The following is a 19,586-nucleotide window of genomic DNA, read 5'->3' as shown; positions in this document are numbered from 1 at the left end:
TTCTATAACTTTTCTTCTGGTTAACTTAGAAAGTGAGCTATTATTGTTACAGGTTAGTTTTCTAAACTACAAAAAAGCAACTGTTAGGGATGCTCAAATATGAAAAATTGGACTGATATTGATATCTGATAGTAACACCGGTATTATGCCAGATTTACCAATATTTCATTTTATAATTTTTTTATCCGATTACTCGATTAATCGTAAGAATAATCGATAGATTACTCGATTACTAAAATATTTGTTTACAACAGCCCTAATATATATATAAAAATAAAATACAAAAAAGAGACAGGAGCCACAAATGTTGTTGCGCGTTTCTGGTATGTCTGTAAATCTGACGCACAAGTGGCCTCCACTAACAGCGATGGAGGACAAAGCCGCTTCTCTTGTCCCACTGCGGTTAATTTTAAAATTGATGTGACAGAACAATGGAAAACACGATTGTTGTGTGCAAGTTGTGCTAACAGGAGTTAGCCTATCAGCAAGGAAACTCAAGCCTAAAATAGCATCTCAATGCTAAACATGCAGCAGCAGCAGCAGCACAGATGAAGTATTATGATAAACTAATCACATTCAGAAACTTGTGGGCATTCAGCTGCAGCTCCTCTGATCCTGAGGTAAACTGAGGTTAAGTGCCTTGCCGATGGGCACAGAGAATTTAACAAGAGGAAGCTGGAGCTGAACCCCAACAGGAGGTCTGCTGTCATTAGGCAGCAAATAATTCCGAGGTACTCATGCTGCTGCTCCACCCTGTTCTATCACCATCGCTCTTCAAGGAGGAATGATGAAACTTGCATATTCTGAGTAAAAATAAACAGGAACTGAAATGACTGCTTGTTCTGAAATAAAGTGTTTACTGAACGCTGATGATTCGTACTTGGCTGCCATTTAGAAATGCCGAAATGTGGGACTGAGTCAGCGCAAACCAAAACAGCGACCAGTAAGAACTGTTGTGTGAAGTGATGAGTAAAAACCAGAGATAACATTTGTTATGCAGCGACTTCATGAACTAGAATATGGTGGAAACTACTAGAATATGCCACTTTAGCAGTAATCTTTGTTTTTTTCCCTGACTCTCAGTGAAGTCAGCCATCTTTCCTCCTCTAACAAACCAGGTCTTTACAGAGACGACCGACTGCTGACTCAGGTGTGTTGGAGCTCTCCTCAGCTCAAATGTAGGTCATAAAAATCACATTTCTGGACTTATTACTCTAATTTCCTATGACTAGTAACTAAAATCAGCTGAAAATAAGCTAAAGATATATAATTATGAATGATGAATGAGTAGAATTGAAGCTGAGAGCAGTGAAGGTGGACTGGCTTACTTTCTTATAGTCCTTCATGTCCATGTGGTGGTCCTGGTGTCGGTACTGGTTGCTGTTGGACAGGGGGATGATGGGGATGGTGTAGACGGGCTTCACCAGCGCCCGCTGCTGAGCTTCAGCCATCACCTCAGAGCCAAAGTCAGGCATCACATTCCTGACGAGAGACAAACCAAGGACATTAGGAGGAGGACTTCCTGTTCTTAGTGGCGACAACAACAGGAACACGGCGCTCTACAAGCATCCCATAATGCAGTGGTGGGCAGAGCGGGCGTCTAATGGGAGCAGAGTGCTGCGGTCAGGGAGGGAACACTAGCTGTGATGCGCAGACAGGAAGCGGATCGGGGGAACGGCAGGAAATTGAAATGTCACTACGAATCAGAGCCACTTCAAGGAGACGGCTCCAATTTACGCCGCGCCTGACAGCTGATTTCAGAGGACATTCATTCTGGTTACACGTGCGGACGGATCGCAGCGGAGGCAGGAAAAATGTATACGACCTAAATGGAAGTCGGGGGAAGAATATTGTTTTTATACAAAGTAAACATTTTATGACAGAGCCATGGAGCCGAGGGAGAAGAGAAATCTTCCTCGGGAGGAGAAAGGAAATGAGCTCAGAGTCCTGAACGTAAGGCTCAATAAACAAACTCTAAATTGATTACACTGAAACACGACTCCTGAAGTTCCCCGACAATTAACAGGAGCAGTGAAGCAGGAGTTTAGAGTCAGCACTGATTCCCAAACTTCTACAGTCTTCCAACAGATCCTGATTAAATCTGCTAATGTAAAACAATTAACCTGTTGGGAGCCATTAGGGTAAAAACCAACAAGCCATTAATACACAGCTTCATCCACCTACCACTGGGAATCAAAGATCCTTTGAAAGTAATATTTAGATTCAAGTAGCATTTTATATACAATTATGGGAACTTATGAATGTTTCACTGAGAATTTATGGCAGAAACTTCTGCAGTCGGCAGGATTTTAACAAGAAAGCTGCAAAAACATAAAAGGTTTGAGGGACAAAGACAAACCTGCAGATTATAAACAGGATAGACGGATGGGAATACGAAGGGAAAACAGATGGATGGAAAAACTGATGATGCAAAGATTGTGGTACTGATGAACAGAGGTGGAAAAATCAGAAGTTTGGATGGAAAAATGGAAGATAAAAACAGACTGATGAGATGACAGAAAAGATGGAAACAAACTGATTGACAGAAAAATGAAGCAGAGAAAGAGATAGAAACAGGCTGGATCTAACTGTTAACATCTGAAATTCAAACTTCATTCTTTTTTCCAAACTCATGCAGATCTGGAAAACAATCGAGTAAAATTCTATATTTTTCCAGATGGCTGCAGGTCCCAACCTGAACACTAGGAAGCACTGCTGGATTTTAGATGGAGGAACTAAAACCTAAAACAAACATATCAGCAGCTGAAAGCCAGAAGGAAATAATCTGATGGCTTTCCTGACAGGAAAGATTCCTAAGCCAACTTGTTCTTCCACATTTTTCTCAGAAAAATAAGGCGTTTAGTTTCACATACAACTGACTGAGGCCAGCTATGCGGCATATAAGTAAAGCAGGCTCTGATGCCAGTCGGACCTTTTCTCCACCACCTCCAGGGTGAGGTGCAGCAGCTCCCTCTTGACCTTCTCCCTCTTCTTGATCATCTCCAGGATGGTGACGGCGCGGCTCAGGTCCCTGCGCAGCTTCAGCATCTTCTCATACGACGCCTCGTCATTTTTCCGATTCTGACAACAGAGGAGTCAACAAGCCTATCTGTCAATCCCAGCACGTTGCCGCGGAAACAAAAACCCAGAAGAGCAACGGGATTCTTCTGTACAACCTTCCTGGTCTGCATCTTCTCAGTCCGCCGGCGGAAGGCCACATAGGGGTCGCTGGTGCTGGAGCCGTCCCTCTTCTCCTGCTTGACGGTGGGGATGAGCGAGCCACTCTTGCAGGTTTTCCTCTTGCGGCTCCAGTAGTCAAACACCTCCTTGATCAGATCGTCGTCCTCCTTCAGCAGCAGCTTGGCTTCCTGCAGACTGACGAGCTGCAGAGGAAGAGGAGAAATCAGCACTGCGACACGTTTTCAGGTGAATTATGTTAAAAACTTTAAAGGTTTGAGAGGTAAAACAATCAGATTACAGTCAAATTACCACAAAACATTTTTCTTTTCAAAGATGCTGTGTTGTACCAATAATTATAACAAAAAAACAAAAACAAAACAAAAAGTCTTGACTGGATCAGGTCGACACCCCTAATTAACCTGTTAAAGTGTTTGTAGTAATCCAGGTCAGGCTGCTACCAGCAGTGTTGTGTTTTTACCTGCTGTCCGCTGCCTTTCTCCAGTCGATCGATCATTTCCTCAAACTGCAGCGGCGTGATTTCCATTTTCTTCTTCAGCTTATTCACAAACGTCTCATCCTCCGTGTCCAGGTCGTAGTCCGGAAGCTCCGTATCCAAACTGAAAGCTGGGGAAACACAGGGAACATTAGTACCACCTGTTAGAAACAATCAACGGCATCTGAAATTAAAAACAGATGCATTAGTCACCTTAAAGAAAGAAAAAAAACAACTAAATATTTGAAACAGATGGATGTGACTCAACATGTCTGCACTTGCGTTCTCAAAATGTCAGATTCATGCTGTTAAATTTCCAAACTTTTCCAGGCCTGAAGTCCCAAATTTCCCAGCCTGTCTTTTTTTTTTTACTTAATTCACTTTACTGTGAAATTACAGCAGATATTTCTAGTTTCCACAGACTTTAAATATGAAATCAAACAGAAGATGGATGACAGATGTGTACAAAGGACACATGGAAGGATGCACAGAGACGGACAGAGGAAAACCAATGGATGGACCGAAAGACAAAGAAGACATGAATGAATGGAGGACAGACAGGTGTGGGAACAAATGAATGAAAAATAGATGAGTTGTAAACTATGGTATAAAATCTGGAAATATTAATATTTTTCCACATTTCTGAACTTCACTGGCAGTCTGTCAAACCTTCATAACTATTTAATCAGTCCCCATCTATCAGAAAACAACTACTGAACGTCTGAACCACAGTCTTCTGACAAGCAGCGGCGTCTGCACGTGCTCAGACCACCAGCTGAACTTTGACCCTCCTCTTGCTACTCACGCTGTATGTGAATAAGCTGCTTTGGCATTTTGAAGTCCCCGGGGTAGAGCAGCTCGTAGTGCGGGATGTTGCGCTCCGCCTCGGGGACCGGGATGACCATGCTGTCCCGCTTCTCTCCGTAGACCTGCTGCGCCGAGATGGCTCTCTGGAGATGGTGCTCCTGGAAGGGAACAGAGGGTTAGAACACAAACTTCCTGGTTTGCTTTCATAATGTTTAACAAACCACCTTCCATAAATATAACTCCTATAGATAAACATTGAGAAGGCACTCTTAATGCCTTGGGAAAGGAAGAAGCAGCTTTTTAAGTTGTAGTTTGGAGCCTTTTGGGGCTTTTCTGAGCTTTATGCAACAGATGGCCGACGCAGCCGCCGTGATTTCGGGCCAATCTTGCACCAACAAGTCTTCTCGCAAAGCTCCTACTCATTTTACACGTCGCACGCTGTTCACAACCAGTTCTCTGGCTTGATTCGCAAATGTGGGTCAGCATTAAGTAAGACACCCTTTAACCGAGCAGTTTTCCATCGATTGGAAAGTGGTTAAAAATCAGGAGGAATATTAAGCAGCTTCTCGAGTCAAAACGAAAGAGATTAGACGAGAATCATCGAATCCATTTGTAACATGGTGGGAACTTGATGCATGCAAGTGTTTAGATGTGACGAAGAGGAAAGGTGACCAAAGTGCGGCGTGGGGGCCGTTTGTGGCCCTCTGAGTGGCTTTGGTCATCCCCAGTCACAGTTTTAAGAATGAAGCCAACCTGGCCTGCAAACAAAGATGCTGATGAACAGTTTTGTTTTTTTAATGAGATTTATTCCAGACAAATAAAATCTTGATATTAATAAGAAAAAACAGTACGGCACAAGAAGTACCTTTTATCTTTTAATCTCACCCTGTTCTTGTTGCCAAGAGACACCCAAAAACAATTGCCCTCAAAAATGCTAAAATTATACACTACTTTTAATAAAGCCATAACTCAAGATCAGCAGTCAACAGTTGTTCACAAAAGTGTAACTCTGTTTCATCTAATATATTATTGGGAAAAGAAAAAAGGCCACAAGAAATGTATTTTTCCATTCTTATTTTAAAACTATTGCACTGGCTTTTAGCTTAGGGATTTTGGGTCCTATAACAAAAATGTGCATGGCATAGGAATACTTCATATAACAGCTGATCCATCTTCGTCCACAAACCATCTTTCAGGTTTATAGAGAAAATGGTTTGGAAGAAATCTAAATAAAACAGAATGAGAGGCAGTTGAGAGGGGAATAGGCAACTGGAACTGGAAATATAACCAACTACTGCATTAAAATGCAATGTCACACACTACAGTGGTGATTTTAGCGAGTCAATATATTGGAAAGCTCAATCTTGGATCAACAGAACAACTATAAAAATTAAACTCAAATAATTTGATCCCAAAGTGCAATTTTACACCTCAGACACTCAGTATGTGTAACATCTGGCTGAGGAACAAGCCAAAGACGGATTCATCTGCTGCTCCATCAGTTTGTCAATTTCACTGCAGTTTTAGAAAAATACAAACACATTAACCAAACATGATTATTCAGGCTAAAACGCTAAAAGACCAGCTTGAACATTGAGTTTGGGACATGATGTGCAGAAAGCCTTCATATCAGGTTAGTAGTAAACAACAAGAAACCAGCCTAACAAAACCTGGGTAGAGACTTTGATGTGAAGTGATGAAGTGGAGTTTTTTTGTGTGACATTTGATTCTAAAACTAGTAAACTATAAGTCAAACATGTGATCCACCATTGTTGTCACTATGTAAGGTATGTTTGGGGGTGAATACGCTATGAGAAACATTTTCCCACTGGAACCCTAAAACGCTGTTTCCATTTTAGATAAAGACGTCACCATTCCTTTGATGTTCATTCTACACAAAAACACTAAATAGTTTGTCAGACCGTAAACATCAACCAGTACTATGTTCCCTCGTGTATTTTTTTGTTTTTGTTTTTCAGATAAAGGTTAGAAATATGGGATTTAATATTTATGTGGAGAAAACCTGGGAAAAGCTTCATTTTCTGTTGGAATAAAAAAATTCCACCTCATGAAACCTGGGTATAAGACAGACTTTGTAGCATTTAATGGCTGAATTAAAACAGAATGATAAATGTGTTTGTGTTGATAATCTTTAGTATAAAATCAGAAATCAACACAGGAGAGATGAATAACATCAGGTTTCAACAAACGCATGTCAGAGTTTGTTTTTGTCTTTTAATTAAACGACATTTATTCCAACCTCACAAATCAACATGCAGGTAAACCATGTGGTTTCAGAGCGGAGTTACCAGCATATAGTGCATGTAAAGAGGCAATTAAGCTCAAGTTGCCATGGTGAGTATCAGCCAGGCTCTGTAACCTTCCTCTGACCTGAAACACATCCTGATCTTTCTCAGCTTTGATCCTCACCACGCTTCACAGCCCAGGGATTTCCTCTGCCAAGCGTAGATTAGGGGCTTTTGTGAATGGCACACGCAGGACAACTCAAGTGGTTTATTTTAGAAGCAACAGCTACAGTTTCATCGTTTAGATTTACATCCAGGAGTGACACGTCCCAACTCATCTGCACTGCAGTCTGAAAACGAGTGGGACGTTTATAGGCTGCTTCAGTTGAACCAAATGTGTTTAAACTAACAGCTCTCGTACTTCGGCAACCGAATTCAAATGCAGCTTTTCAAAAAAATAAAAATAAAAATCAACCACAATATTTTGAATTCATGGAGGCTTTCTAGTGTAGAGTTGCAATTTAGTAGATGACAAGAATGAAAATTCAGACATTAAATTGGATCTTCCCTTCAGTTATGACACAATGTTACCCATCAACGCATGTCATTAGCAACTCTGACTAGACGACAAGGGAGCTAATACGGCAAACATGTTTCCGTCAATTCATTCACAGATCAGAAATTAAAGACTCATCTCAAAACACAGCTGTTTAGATTCTCTAACATCCACACCAACACACCTCTGGCTATATTTTGCATGTATTTCAATAATAATGTTGCTTTGTGCAGACATAATATAAAGGTGACCTTGAGAATCTCTAAAGGGCATTTACAAATAAACTAATTCTTTTCCCTCCACACATCTCACCTATCTGTGAGCTTTGTCATCTCAGCCTCTAAAGAATAAACATCAAGTTCAGCCATGGAGGGAAAATCCATCAAACAGACAAACTAGTATTGATATGCAAAACTTTAATGCATAGAAAATTAAATATAATGTATAAAATATTGTGTCCAAACTCCTTTGACTGATATGGCACATACTGACCGCAATTAGCCTTAAAGGAGCAAATTAAGCGAATGCCAATGACTGATTCTGAACACAGCGTTAATATAACGCCTTAGAGAAGGTTCTGTGGCTTCAAAAGAAATTTTCCTTTAATCCTTGCATCATATGAAACTGTTGCTGTGAAAAATCCTTGAGGTTAGCATTGCATCAAGTGTTTCCACTGGAACGCAGGCCTGAAAAGCAAACAGCCCAGTTTTTCCAATTATACTGCCTGAAGCAAAAATCTACTAGGACAAATGCTTTCTTGCATTCTTCGAAAATATGCAAATATTATACAGTATCATTGGTCTTTTCACAGATGTACATATTAAACAAAACAGAACATTAAAGTTTTCCTTCAAAGAAGCGTCGCGCCAACAGGTTCAATATTTTCTCCACGTAAACATCCTGGAACAGCAGCAGCTCCATCATTTTTCTCTTCAGTCATAAATGCAGATAGGCTGGAAGAACAATCCATTTTTCACATCACACCTTCCTAGTAATAAATATACCCAAGAAAAATGGATGAGACTAGTAAAGGGTGCCATGGCAACAGAAATGTGGCTTCCTGCCGGTGTTTCCAGCGCATGCCAGCCAGGAGAAGCAGAGGAAGTCTTGAGGACAGTGACACATTTCAGCATCTAAAGTACAGACAGCTTCATTTATGGAGGTTTGTTGATTCCCGACTGAAACATAACAAGCAGCATCACTAGCTGAACACAAACACAGTCCAACTGATACCAGACTCTGTTCCTTCAGGCTGAAGCTGAGTTTCTCTGGTACCAAACAGGAAATACCATGGTTACATAACTCGCCATGGAAGCACGCTTCCACTTCATCACCAACTCGAATGAGTAATTTTTCCTTCTTAAGACGTCCAGTTTTCACTGTAACAGGCAAATATCACAGATCAGGAGATAAATGGGGAAATATTGCGTGTAATTTGTGTGTGGAAATTTATTTTAAGGACTAGTTTCACATACGTTTTCCCTTCATCCATAAATGGATAAAGTATAAAATTATAAATGGAATCTGGAAAGATTAAAATGAGCTGACGGAAAGATGCCTGAATGATGGCCAAACAAATAGATGAAGGATGGTGTGATGGACAGAAACTGATGAATGGATGGACGGACATGGATGGATGGGTTCAGGGACAGAAGGATGAACGGATGGATGATAAATGGAGGAGCAGACAGACTAAGGATGGATGGCAGAGTTGGAAATATGGACAAACAGCTGGATTGGTCAATAAATAAGGTAATAGCGACAGGAAAAGAGAATATTTTCCATAAAATACACTGAATTTACTTTTTATTCAGTATAACTGGGACCTAAGATCTTTAAAACAAATAAAGTCTTAACCCTAGGATGTTCTCATTTAATGCTTTATCATCTAACACCTTTAAATCAGTTACTAAAGTGCCTAAGAAGTCTAACTAGTATCAAAGTAACTCAGCTCCAAGTGCGGTCATTTAGCTGACTGAGAATAGAAACAAGCCTGCTGCTGCTGGAGAGGATGTGGGTCAGGGAGCCAAGCCGCGGCTGCCTTGTAGTAAAACTGCCCTCTTTATCTCTTCTGTCACACTGTTATGTAATGACACCGTGTGGATGTGTACAGTAGGTGGGAGAGGGCCAGCGTGGGGGTGAGACGGGGTTTCTGCTGACTTTGCACTGTGTCAGTGTTTTCCTTGTGTTTCTGTCTGCTGTGGCATCCCAAAGGAGAAGTCTCCGAGCTCCATGTGGAAATGAAACTGAAGAAACAAACGGCTGTTAAAGCAACGGCAAACCATACTGGATCAAAATGCTGTTATTTTCCACATGTTGTCCTTTAACATTTAGCTTGTCAAGTTTTCTCTGTTTCTCCACATCAGCTGTGTTTAAAACACAGCTGATGTTGACTAATGAATAGCCGAATAGTAAAAGGGCCGTTTCATTCCTTTTGTGGCATTGAATGAATTCAATTTAGCTATAAAATGCTATAAGATTTCCAAAATACAGATAAAATTAGACCAAATGCAGATTCTTTAAAGAAGTTTGAAGTCTACTATTCTTTTCTTGTAAAAATGAATAAACTAAAATGTTTTTAACCATAAATCTATCTTGAAACAATAGATTTGAAGTTGTTCATTTTTATTTTTTCATTTATTCTCTGAATACACGTCAGTGACCAAAATGTACCGACTTGGGGAAAAACTGAAGTGTGATGCTATGAAAAATTCATATAGAAAACATAGGTTATAAAAACTAGCATAGAGATAAAAACATCTGGAAAATTGTTTTTCCAGTTATTCTAACTTGGAAAAGGATAAAATTACATTTTAATACCAATAAAGACCTCATAACTGGGTGGCATGTGGTTATGGGATGTAGTTCAATAACCTTGCTTAAAACTTGATGCCTGTACACAAATAAAAATACTATATTCCTTTATCTGAAATCTAAAACCAGTGTTTAACTTTGTATTATACCTAAAAATAAACCAGAATATAAAGTTCTATATATAGTTCTTCCCAAATAAGGAATTATGCCCATCTTGTATGAGAGGGAAAGGCATTAAATAATTGTAAAGGACTATTTTACAAAACTATGATGGTTGTCATGACCACATGTTTTGCCTGGCATTACAGATTGCCAGCCTTCTGGAGTATCACTTGGGTAAATGGCCCTACCTGACACAGATGAAGCAATTATATTTTTAAGTGCCATGTATTCACAGACTGTCTGCCAATAACATGTTTGGCCAGTTAGATGAACTCCAATTGCTTTCAATTTTCATATCCAGCGTTTGTTTTAGTAGCTGACATGGTAAAACCTAGAGGTTAATTATAACAGTGATGCGCATTGTGCAATATTATTGCATTTTTTGAATATACTGATAATCAATCCTATAACTACCAATTTCTATCCAATTTCCTAACAGTCTAATATCATACATTTCACATTTAGAAGAATACCAGTACTATTATTTTTTCCCTTTACAAATTGTTTTTCATGATATGTAAATAAAAAGAGGCATTACACTAACTTCATCAATTTTGGGGGAAAATTAGTTCAGCCAATAATCGGGGTCAGCCAATACTAGTTTATATGAAAGAATATTCTGTAGGCTTTGACTGAGTTTAAGTATCAAACTTAAATAACTTTCAAAGTTTTACAATAAGAAATTTAGATATACGAGATTAGCAAAATCCCCAAGCATAGATCAACTGACGCTGAAAATGGGTAACAGCCATGAATATTTAAGCTAATATTCCTATCACCACTTAAAAATATATCCACAATTATAAGTATAGATGAACTACATGAATGGAAACTTCAAATAAACGTTTTTTTTTAAATATATTGTGCAAAATTACCATCACACATTACAATTGCTATAGACAACACCCTACACGTTGGTTTTACTAAGTCCAAGACACTATATACAAGCTTAAAATCCGCTTTTATAAGTCGACAAATAAACGCTGAATAAAGTTTTGCAACACGTTAACATTAAATATGAGATTTAAAGACATTTCTGCCTGCATTTACCACCAAGTCACGCAGTACAGCACACATGGCACGGCTGCAACTGTCAACACACCAATTCCTAGCTGTCAAACCGAGCCGTAGGCCCGCTGTCTCCCCCTGCTGTTCACGCAGCGGAATTGCACACAAACCAAGGCCTCTGCCCGCCTTTAGCAAAGAGAAAAGTCAACAAAATGGTGGCGCCGACACAAGTCACGTGACTTCTTTGTGCCTTCGTGCGACGTTTGTAGCGTAGCAGATGGCTAAAACACGACTTTTCAGTAAAACACCACAATATAGCGATATTATGATCCCCCTGGTATAGGTAAAGTTTAGTAAATTAAAGCCTTCGTCGAGATCTGTCGTGCGCACAAAACGGCAGCAATGGCGGCCATTTTGCACAAGCTTGCGCAGGTAACATTGTGGCGCCGAAAAACACGGTCAAAGAAATCCAGCAGCGGCTGAGCGCCTTTTAAAATAACATACCGATTCCTCCTCCTTTTCCATCCCAGTTGGCATCTGCGGCACCGCCCGGTTGATGGAGGCATATTCGTGCAGGTCGGGCAAATCCTCGCAGCGGAAGACGGGCAGGGGCTTACAAGCATCCAACGCCCGCGCCCGAAACGACAGTTTACTCATTTCTTATAATAAAAGATGCAGCATAAATCTCTGGGAACTGCCTGGAGTAACAGCACGTCTGCTTCGAGTTCTCATTGAGGAATCTGTCGCGGTCTCTTTTAGAGTCGGTTCTGAGGGCAGTCGTTCAGGTCCGGTTAGCAGCGCGAACAGAGCCGGGCAGGCCCGGGTCTCAGTCGCCGTCTGTCGGTCTCTCTCGCTGCTGCGCTCCGCTGTTCCTGCCCGGTTCAATACGCCATGGCCAACATGGCGGACATTACAAACTCATGCAGCTCAGTGCTCCCTCCGAGCGGCCCAGCCCCCTCGGTCACACAAACAGCCATTCCCACGCAGCTTCGCACGCGTGCGCGCTCGAGAAACGCTTGGGGTGCGAGGGAAAGAGGAGGAGGAGGGGAAATGATGATGGTGATGGGTTCGGAACTTCCAGCTTTCCAGACTCGGGATGTTATGCTGTTATTTACCAGGGTGCTACTAGAGTTTGATTTAAAAAATAAATATATATTTAAAGCAAAACCAGAGTAAATCTCCCACCCTATTATTGTACAAGAACTAACGATGATTAAAAACTATACACACGGTCAGAAAAAAAATCAAAGTAAACTCATAAAAATCTGGCATAATAAATTACTACATCTATTAGTAATTTTACATTATGAAGGTTAGACAACACCTATGTCATTACCCATCTGACTCAAATGACTATATATCGCCACCAAGTGGAACAAAAACAACGGGACACAAGCGGATCAAAAGAAAAATACCTGCTGGAAATTAAAATTCACTAATTCATCATATCCTATATTTAGAAAGAGGAATTTTTAGAAATACATTAAATCATTCCCACATTTCCAAGACTTGAATTTCTAAAGTTTGTTGTTTTGCCCCATTTTTTAAAAGAATAAACAAACTTCTCTAGGAGTGGGATGTGGAATATTATTGAAATAATAAATCCAAAAAGTTACTTGCTGCAGTGCAACAAGTTAATGAAATATTATAATAAAATTACCTTTCATATATACCTGTATTTTTCATTGAGGCACAAAATTTCTAGGAAAGCAAAGGTTATCAACTCCAACAGCATCGTTACAGAAAGTTATTTAAAATCCTGAAGCAAAATCTTACAGAATGCAACAGGAAGCAGACTGACCTACATGGATGGATGAACATGGGTCCCAATGTGTGCCCTTCCCAAAAATAAAAACATTTATTAAAAAGCAACAAACATTACGTAGCAGTCTGCTATTGGAGAATTAATCTGGAATACAAACATGTCAATAAGCAAGACAAATGTGTGAATTCTTCTTGAATTTATTTTGCAGCAGCTGAACCATTCAGTGAGGAGTTGAAAGAAGTTAGTCTGAAACCAGAATGAAGCTCAATTCTAAATCAATAACCTGTTTCTATTGTGACACGACATACAATTCTGTCATTGGGCAGAAACTAATGATTAATTTGGTTGTTAACTTTCAAATTAATAGATTAGTCAAAAGCTTTTCTTTGTGTCTGAATTTTCACCAGTACAGTCTCAAAATATAAATTTTCACTTTTGGCAGAACATCATTATCATGGATTCCTGCAGAATATAAAAACCCCACCTGAACCATAAAATTCAGAGTACTTTCTCTTCTTCAATTCAAAATATCATACTTAGAAAGGTTGAAGCTAAATTAACCAGTCTTCATTAATTACACATTCTTTAAAACCTGCTTTATTTGGCGTGGAGACCACCTTAGATCTGTTTAAACCTGAAAAACTATTGTGTCCCTTTAAAGTTTAGTTTGAATCCAACTCCAGCTCGTTTGCATAGAAAGTTTGGTTCTGATGCGAATGTGCCACCAAACAAAGGTGGAGATCAACAAAGCGACCCAGGTCTGCCTAAAACGACAGGCCACTTAAAGTGAACCGAATACAGCAGGTGGGCTACACCGCAGGGCATTGTGGGTCAACACAGCCAAAATAAACTCGCACGTAGCAAAATTACCAGGAAAAACAGGTCACGGTTATGTGTGGAGGAAGAAATGAAACAAAAGCTCTGGTTGGAAGGTCTATCCTATCTGCTGTAAGTACTCACTAGATCAATTCTAAGGTAACTAACAAGAAAATGGAGATTATGGCAACTCTGCAAATACTTTCAGAAAAGACTTAAAGTTTGTGTGAATGATGGTAATGTGGAAATGTGGATCATTGTTCTGTGTAATGCCGTGCAGTCCTGGGTTGAAAGTAGGAGCTGGCTAATAATACCGATGATTAAATTTGGATATTTTTTACTTATTGCAAATTATTTTTGAACTTTGAGTTTATTTAGATTTACTTGAAATTTTTTTTGTTTGTCAATGCGCATTAGTCAAAGGTAAATCTAATTTGTTTCATTGTAAGAATGACTTAGATCCTTTTAGTCAAAAACAACCAACTACTCAAGTTTGGTTTAATTGTTGTCTTCTGTGCTCTATTTACATGTTTTCTGCAAGTTCTGTTACAATTGAAAGTGTTGTTGTTCAAGCACATTCCACAAAGATAAACTTTTGTTTGATCCCTATGTAATTACAACTGTTTATTCATCTACTTTTCTTGGAGAATTTTAAAGATTATTGTAAAAATATGTTTATCTATATTTACGGGTAGTATATTCTTGTGACATCTTATATTCCAGCATAAACAAAAGTTGCTACAAAGAGACTATTCTTTTTACGACAGTCACAAAAACCCCACTTTCAGTACTTTGACTGCATTAGATTACCATCATAGCATCTCAGAAGACTCCTAAATGTGAATACTGCACAGCAGAACGTACCGTGTGTACAGTCGACCCCCACCTGTTCGTGGTTCAGTATTCACAAATGTTTCTGTGGAACGTAACCCGAGATTTTTCTTGAAAAATTGTTTTTTCATACAGCAAATGTAAAGAATTCAAAAGACCTATGAACAAAGCTACTTGACCTGCTATTGTCTGGCATTTGCAAAGCAGCCAATCCTGTTGAGCCATTCATTTGAATTTCTATCATTACATATTAGCAACTGCTGTAATGCTAAAATGCTTTCCACTGTGCCCATCAAAGGATAATGAGGTAAATTTCGGTGTTTGAACAATTAACATAAGTGGTTATAAGTGTTTTCAGATGAGTTTAACATATTCTTGGAGTCAAGCTGCTGGGAGGCAGCTGTGGTCCCCCAACTCTTGTGAATGCCCAGGATCCACCGACAGCACTTTATTGTCTTCACAATAGTCTGGGTTTTAAGAGGTAAACAAAAATAATGCCCAAACTGGGAATACATTAACCAGTAATTTACTTTTGGATAGCTTTGTTCAAACTTATGTACTTTATGTCAAAGAACATTGATTAAAAATGCAAATAACCTGCAGGAGTGGTTGACGACTGCCACAGAAACCAGAATGATCCAGATGTAAGAGGCGACATCATCATCCGTTTGGAAGCAACACAATTTCTTGTAAAGTCCATAGTTGAGGCCTTTTAACAAAAAGATAGGGGGTGACAAGAGACAAAACCACAAAACAGAAAATATAAGATTACAAATTCATCAAAATTAAAATACAAATTTGTTCACTAGGTCAGGAAATTTTTATTCAGTTTCCAAAATCTTATTCAGTCCTTATATATAAGTTTAAACAATCATGATTACAAGTTTTTGAATTGGGCCATGTAATAAGTTTTGCTGCAACAATACAAAGAACATTCCAACACAACACCATATACGGAAAACTAATGTGAATTTGAGGACATTACAGCAAAAAGTGAACCAACATTCGCCTTATCAAACGTATATGTGTGATATTTGTCACTAGGAGGTCGATTGAGAGGCATTTACATTGGAATTAGGGACAGTTTGACCAACAAAGATTCCCTACAGCTGTGTTTGCACAAGGAACAGCGACACCGCAGTTAGCTGACACACAGCTGCTAGCAGCCTTAGCTCACTTACCCTGACCCTGAATTCTAAAATTATTTTATCCACCGTTGAAATACATTACATAAAGCCGACACACGGCTGAAATCACCCCAGGTGATAGCTTCAACTTACCTGCTGCAATGAAAATCAGAAGGAAACATACTGACGATGGTATTTCCACTGGTTGTCATGCTAGCCCAAATGCTAACGCTGGTTAGCTCCCACTGGGACGACTAAATACAAGACACTTTCAGCTTCTTTCTAGCTCTAAAAGTGCCATTAACTTAGCCTGACAGGGCAATGGAAGAGAAACATTTTGGTAAGTAAAAGTATATCGTGCTTCTAAAGATAAATTAGGGTAGTTATTTATGATTTTTTTTTTCGAGGAGGTGAAAAAAGATCCAAACTGACCAAGAAGCCACTTTCAAGACGAATTGTGATTGGATGACAGCTTCCACCAATCACCTGTGGAGAACTTTAGTGGAACATGAGCTTATTGGTTGTCCTCTGCTTGGTATAGTAATGATAATAACAACAGCAACAACAATAATAATAAAACAATAAAAATAAAATAATCATAATCATAATAATTATAAAACAAAACTAAAAATATAATAATTGTTAATTAGAAACAAAAATAACAATTACTAATACTAAACATAGAAATATTGGTGAAAACAAATATTTTGATGATGGAAAAGGTTATTATGACAACAACAACAACAACCCCCCCTCCAAAAATAATAAAAATGAAAATAATATAAATAACATTAATTGACAATGTTATTTTTGACAGTTATTTTTATTATGCTGATGATTGTTATATAAAAAAGCAACATAATAATGAAAACATGGAAGGTCAATATTGTAATTAGAAACAAGAAACTATGGATAATATGGCTACAATAATAATACAAATTTAAATAAAATACATTTAACAAGGAATTCCATCTGTAAATGCTTATTTTTGCAACATGGGGTTCAATAAGCAACACTGTTCTTGTAAAGAAAGGCTGCAGTTTTTGTTATGTAACCCTCACTACCCTTCATGCCTCATCGTGCCCCTTCAGATGAGTCCTGTTGCAGGGCAGGGTTGCCCCTGCTGCCTCCTCTGATGCTGTTCTGACTGCATCACATGATTCTTTTTCCTGTTTTTTTTTTTTTTTTCATGCTCACACACAGTTGAAACAGAATGCTGCATAGTGGAGGCATACAAAAGTTGCAAAGCTTTACCCTCTCCTTCTGTCAGCCCCTTGACGTCAAAGCTGCATGTGCCTTGCATAAAGAAAGTCTTCTGGATCAGATGTATTATAGAGGGAGGTTTGCTCAGCTCTCCCAGCGAGGTCATCAGCAGCCATCTCGTGACTGAAGAAAATCTTAATACAGACTTTATGTTGAGCCCGCTGCATTGGAAAAGCGCCAGTGCACAACCAGGTTGCCTATGTTTGGATTTTGCAATGCATTAGTTTTAGAATGAGCAAATGTGTCTTACAGCTTTATGCAAGAGTATGTGTTTCTTGCATTGGTGTCAAAAATAGCAGAATCTGCGGCTGCAGTGAACTGTAAAGGAATAGTAAGATGCTTCATACTTCTAGATATGACACTTCCCTCTCCAAACATCCAGAGGGCAGTGGAGACCTGTGGAAAAACTTGTGCTTCCACTTGAATTACAATGCATAAAGCAGATTGCTCACTTCACTATCTCTTACCTTCTGAGACTGAAGTTACACATCTGAGCCAGCCGGCAGCGTTCAAGCAAGATTTTTCTTAAAACATATCAAACAATATTTAATTAGCCTTAGTGAATCTTTTTTTAATGTCAAGACATTAACATTGAATGTGTCCCGCAGATAAGTAGCCTTTTATCAGTAGGCAGCTTATGAGGGGTTTGAGTCTGTGTGCGTGAGGGGAATGCATTGAGGGGACGAGTTCAAGACTGCCAGCCTGGGCTGAGATCAAAGGAGAGTAAGACAGACATTTGCCCCTTTGCCATACAATTTGGATCCATCTGCTGACAGCGTTTCAGATGAAGGATGCTGCTATAGTGTTCTTCACAACAGGGGTCCCAATTGAAAAGCATGCCTCGTTTCAAGGATGCTATCATCGTTCTTTACATTGGGTTGACTGCTGTCAAGATTGTACTCTTCTAGATGGAACTGCTAGGAGAAACATGTGCCATCCCTTAATGCCGTTAGCGCCCAACACTACCAGGCTTAATCATTTACTATATACAAACATTTACTAACATATCATGTCTTTCCTTTCATATTGCCTCTCTGTCAGCTTGCTTTAATGTCTCAGTTGTCAGTGTGTCCATGTAGAAGTATCACCAAGACAAATTCCAACATTTATTGCACAGTCTCCTTTGACAGACAGCCCCTGACAGATGGATTTGTTTGGGCTCACCCTGTTCTTGTGTCTCGGCTCCAGCTCTTACTGGAATTACACAGACTCCCTCCGGTCATATTTGCTGCTGAGCAGTTTCCATAGCAGCAACATAAGCCAAACCCAGCATCACAACAGAGCCCGAGACCTGTGCGGCGGTCAGGATTACATCTGGACCTGTGAGCATTCTCAACAGACAAAACAAGTCATGGCTCTTTATCAGGCGGTTGTCATCTTTTCAAGACAGTAATTATGTTCTAATCCGGTGACTGACATTGCAAGTCACTTATTAAAGACAGATAGGATACAGGTAGTAGGTTGGGGAATATACAGACCACTTGGAGTGATTATATGTGTCCACTTTACTATTGTTTCAAAGGGAAACATCTCTTAACCCGTTTCTAGTTCTGGTTGAACTCTGCTAGGGCTGCCCTTTGTGACTCGCTATGTTTGCTGTGTTCATGGACTGGATCTCAAGTTGGTCACTAAAAGGGGGTGTCTAGTTGAGATCCTCGGGATTTCACTCCTCCATGCTTTTTGTGGAAAATGTGGGTGTGTTGAGTGGACTGGCAACGTCTCTAGGGTGTACCCCGCCTCTTATCCGTTGACCGAAGAAGATAGTCATCATCCCACACTAAGTCCCTACAGGGGTAAAGAGGGCACAGGAAATAAATGGATGGATGTGGTTTGGTTGTCACTTTAGTCCATGACCTTCAGTGAGTTTGCAGTCGAGTGTAAAGTGATCGGAATGAGAGTCTGAGCTCAAAGTCTGAGGTCATGGTTCTCAACTGGAAAAAGGTGGGCTGCCCCCTCCAGATTGGGGCCTTGTCTGCAGTAACGGGGGTGCTAGTCCAACCCATCACAGTTAAGGAACTGAACCAAAAAGCAAAGCTCTCGATTTACCGGTGTGGAGCTCTGTCATCCCAGGGGATCTCAGAAAAGGGTTGCTGCTCCACTGCATCAAAAAGAGTCAGCTGTGTTGGTTCAGGCATCTGAGCCGGATGCCCCCCTGGGGATCTCTGTATAAAAGTTTTCTCTCATAACTGGGTATAGGATGGATACATGAATTGGGGCCTGCTGCTGGTCACTGAGAGGAGAGATTTACAGGTTCCCATTAGCACAGGCCTCATCTGGAAGCAGAGTCAGCTGGCTCCATACTTCTGCATAACCTAGTGAGGACCATACAGCTTCCTCTCCATGTATTCATTACTGTAATCAGGAAAAGCATTTAGCAAAAAAGTTCATGAAACATTTAGCAACAACTTAATGATTAAAAGCTACAATATGTAGTTATATATTCTGCTGGAGATTTGTTTATTTCAAATTAAGTATTATCCCTATTCTTGCTCAAGCTGAGTGAGTATTTAAGTGAAAA

At 39.7% G+C, this 19,586-nt stretch overlaps 1 protein-coding gene across 2 annotated transcripts in view; it reads right to left on the bottom strand.

Annotated features, from left to right (window-relative positions):
- Nucleotides 1-16,256, bottom strand: part of LOC103140513 (enhancer of polycomb homolog 1-like) — a 34,421-nt gene extending 18,165 nt beyond the window's left edge. The window contains exons 1-7 of one of the 2 annotated variants that reach the window (XM_007555693.2): nt 15,959-16,256; nt 15,276-15,387; nt 4,479-4,638; nt 3,659-3,804; nt 3,177-3,383; nt 2,933-3,081; nt 1,329-1,482 (exon numbers count right to left, since the gene is read on the bottom strand). In XM_007555693.2, the coding sequence (XP_007555755.1) occupies nt 1,329-1,482; nt 2,933-3,081; nt 3,177-3,383; nt 3,659-3,804; nt 4,479-4,578 (756 nt within the window). In that variant the 5' untranslated portion in view covers nt 4,579-4,638; nt 15,276-15,387; nt 15,959-16,256. Of the gene's footprint in view, nt 1-1,328; nt 1,483-2,932; nt 3,082-3,176; nt 3,384-3,658; nt 3,805-4,478; nt 4,639-11,770; nt 12,258-15,275; nt 15,388-15,958 lie in introns of those variants that run through there. The other variant, XM_007555692.2, reaches the window with a different exon arrangement.
- Between the last annotated feature and the right edge of the window lie 3,330 nt (nt 16,257-19,586).

This window comes from Poecilia formosa, unplaced genomic scaffold (genome assembly GCF_000485575.1).
Source record: "Poecilia formosa unplaced genomic scaffold, Poecilia_formosa-5.1.2 Scaffold72, whole genome shotgun sequence".
Lineage (NCBI taxonomy): Eukaryota > Metazoa > Chordata > Actinopteri > Cyprinodontiformes > Poeciliidae > Poecilia > Poecilia formosa.
This window is presented reverse-complemented; position numbering and strand designations above follow the sequence as displayed.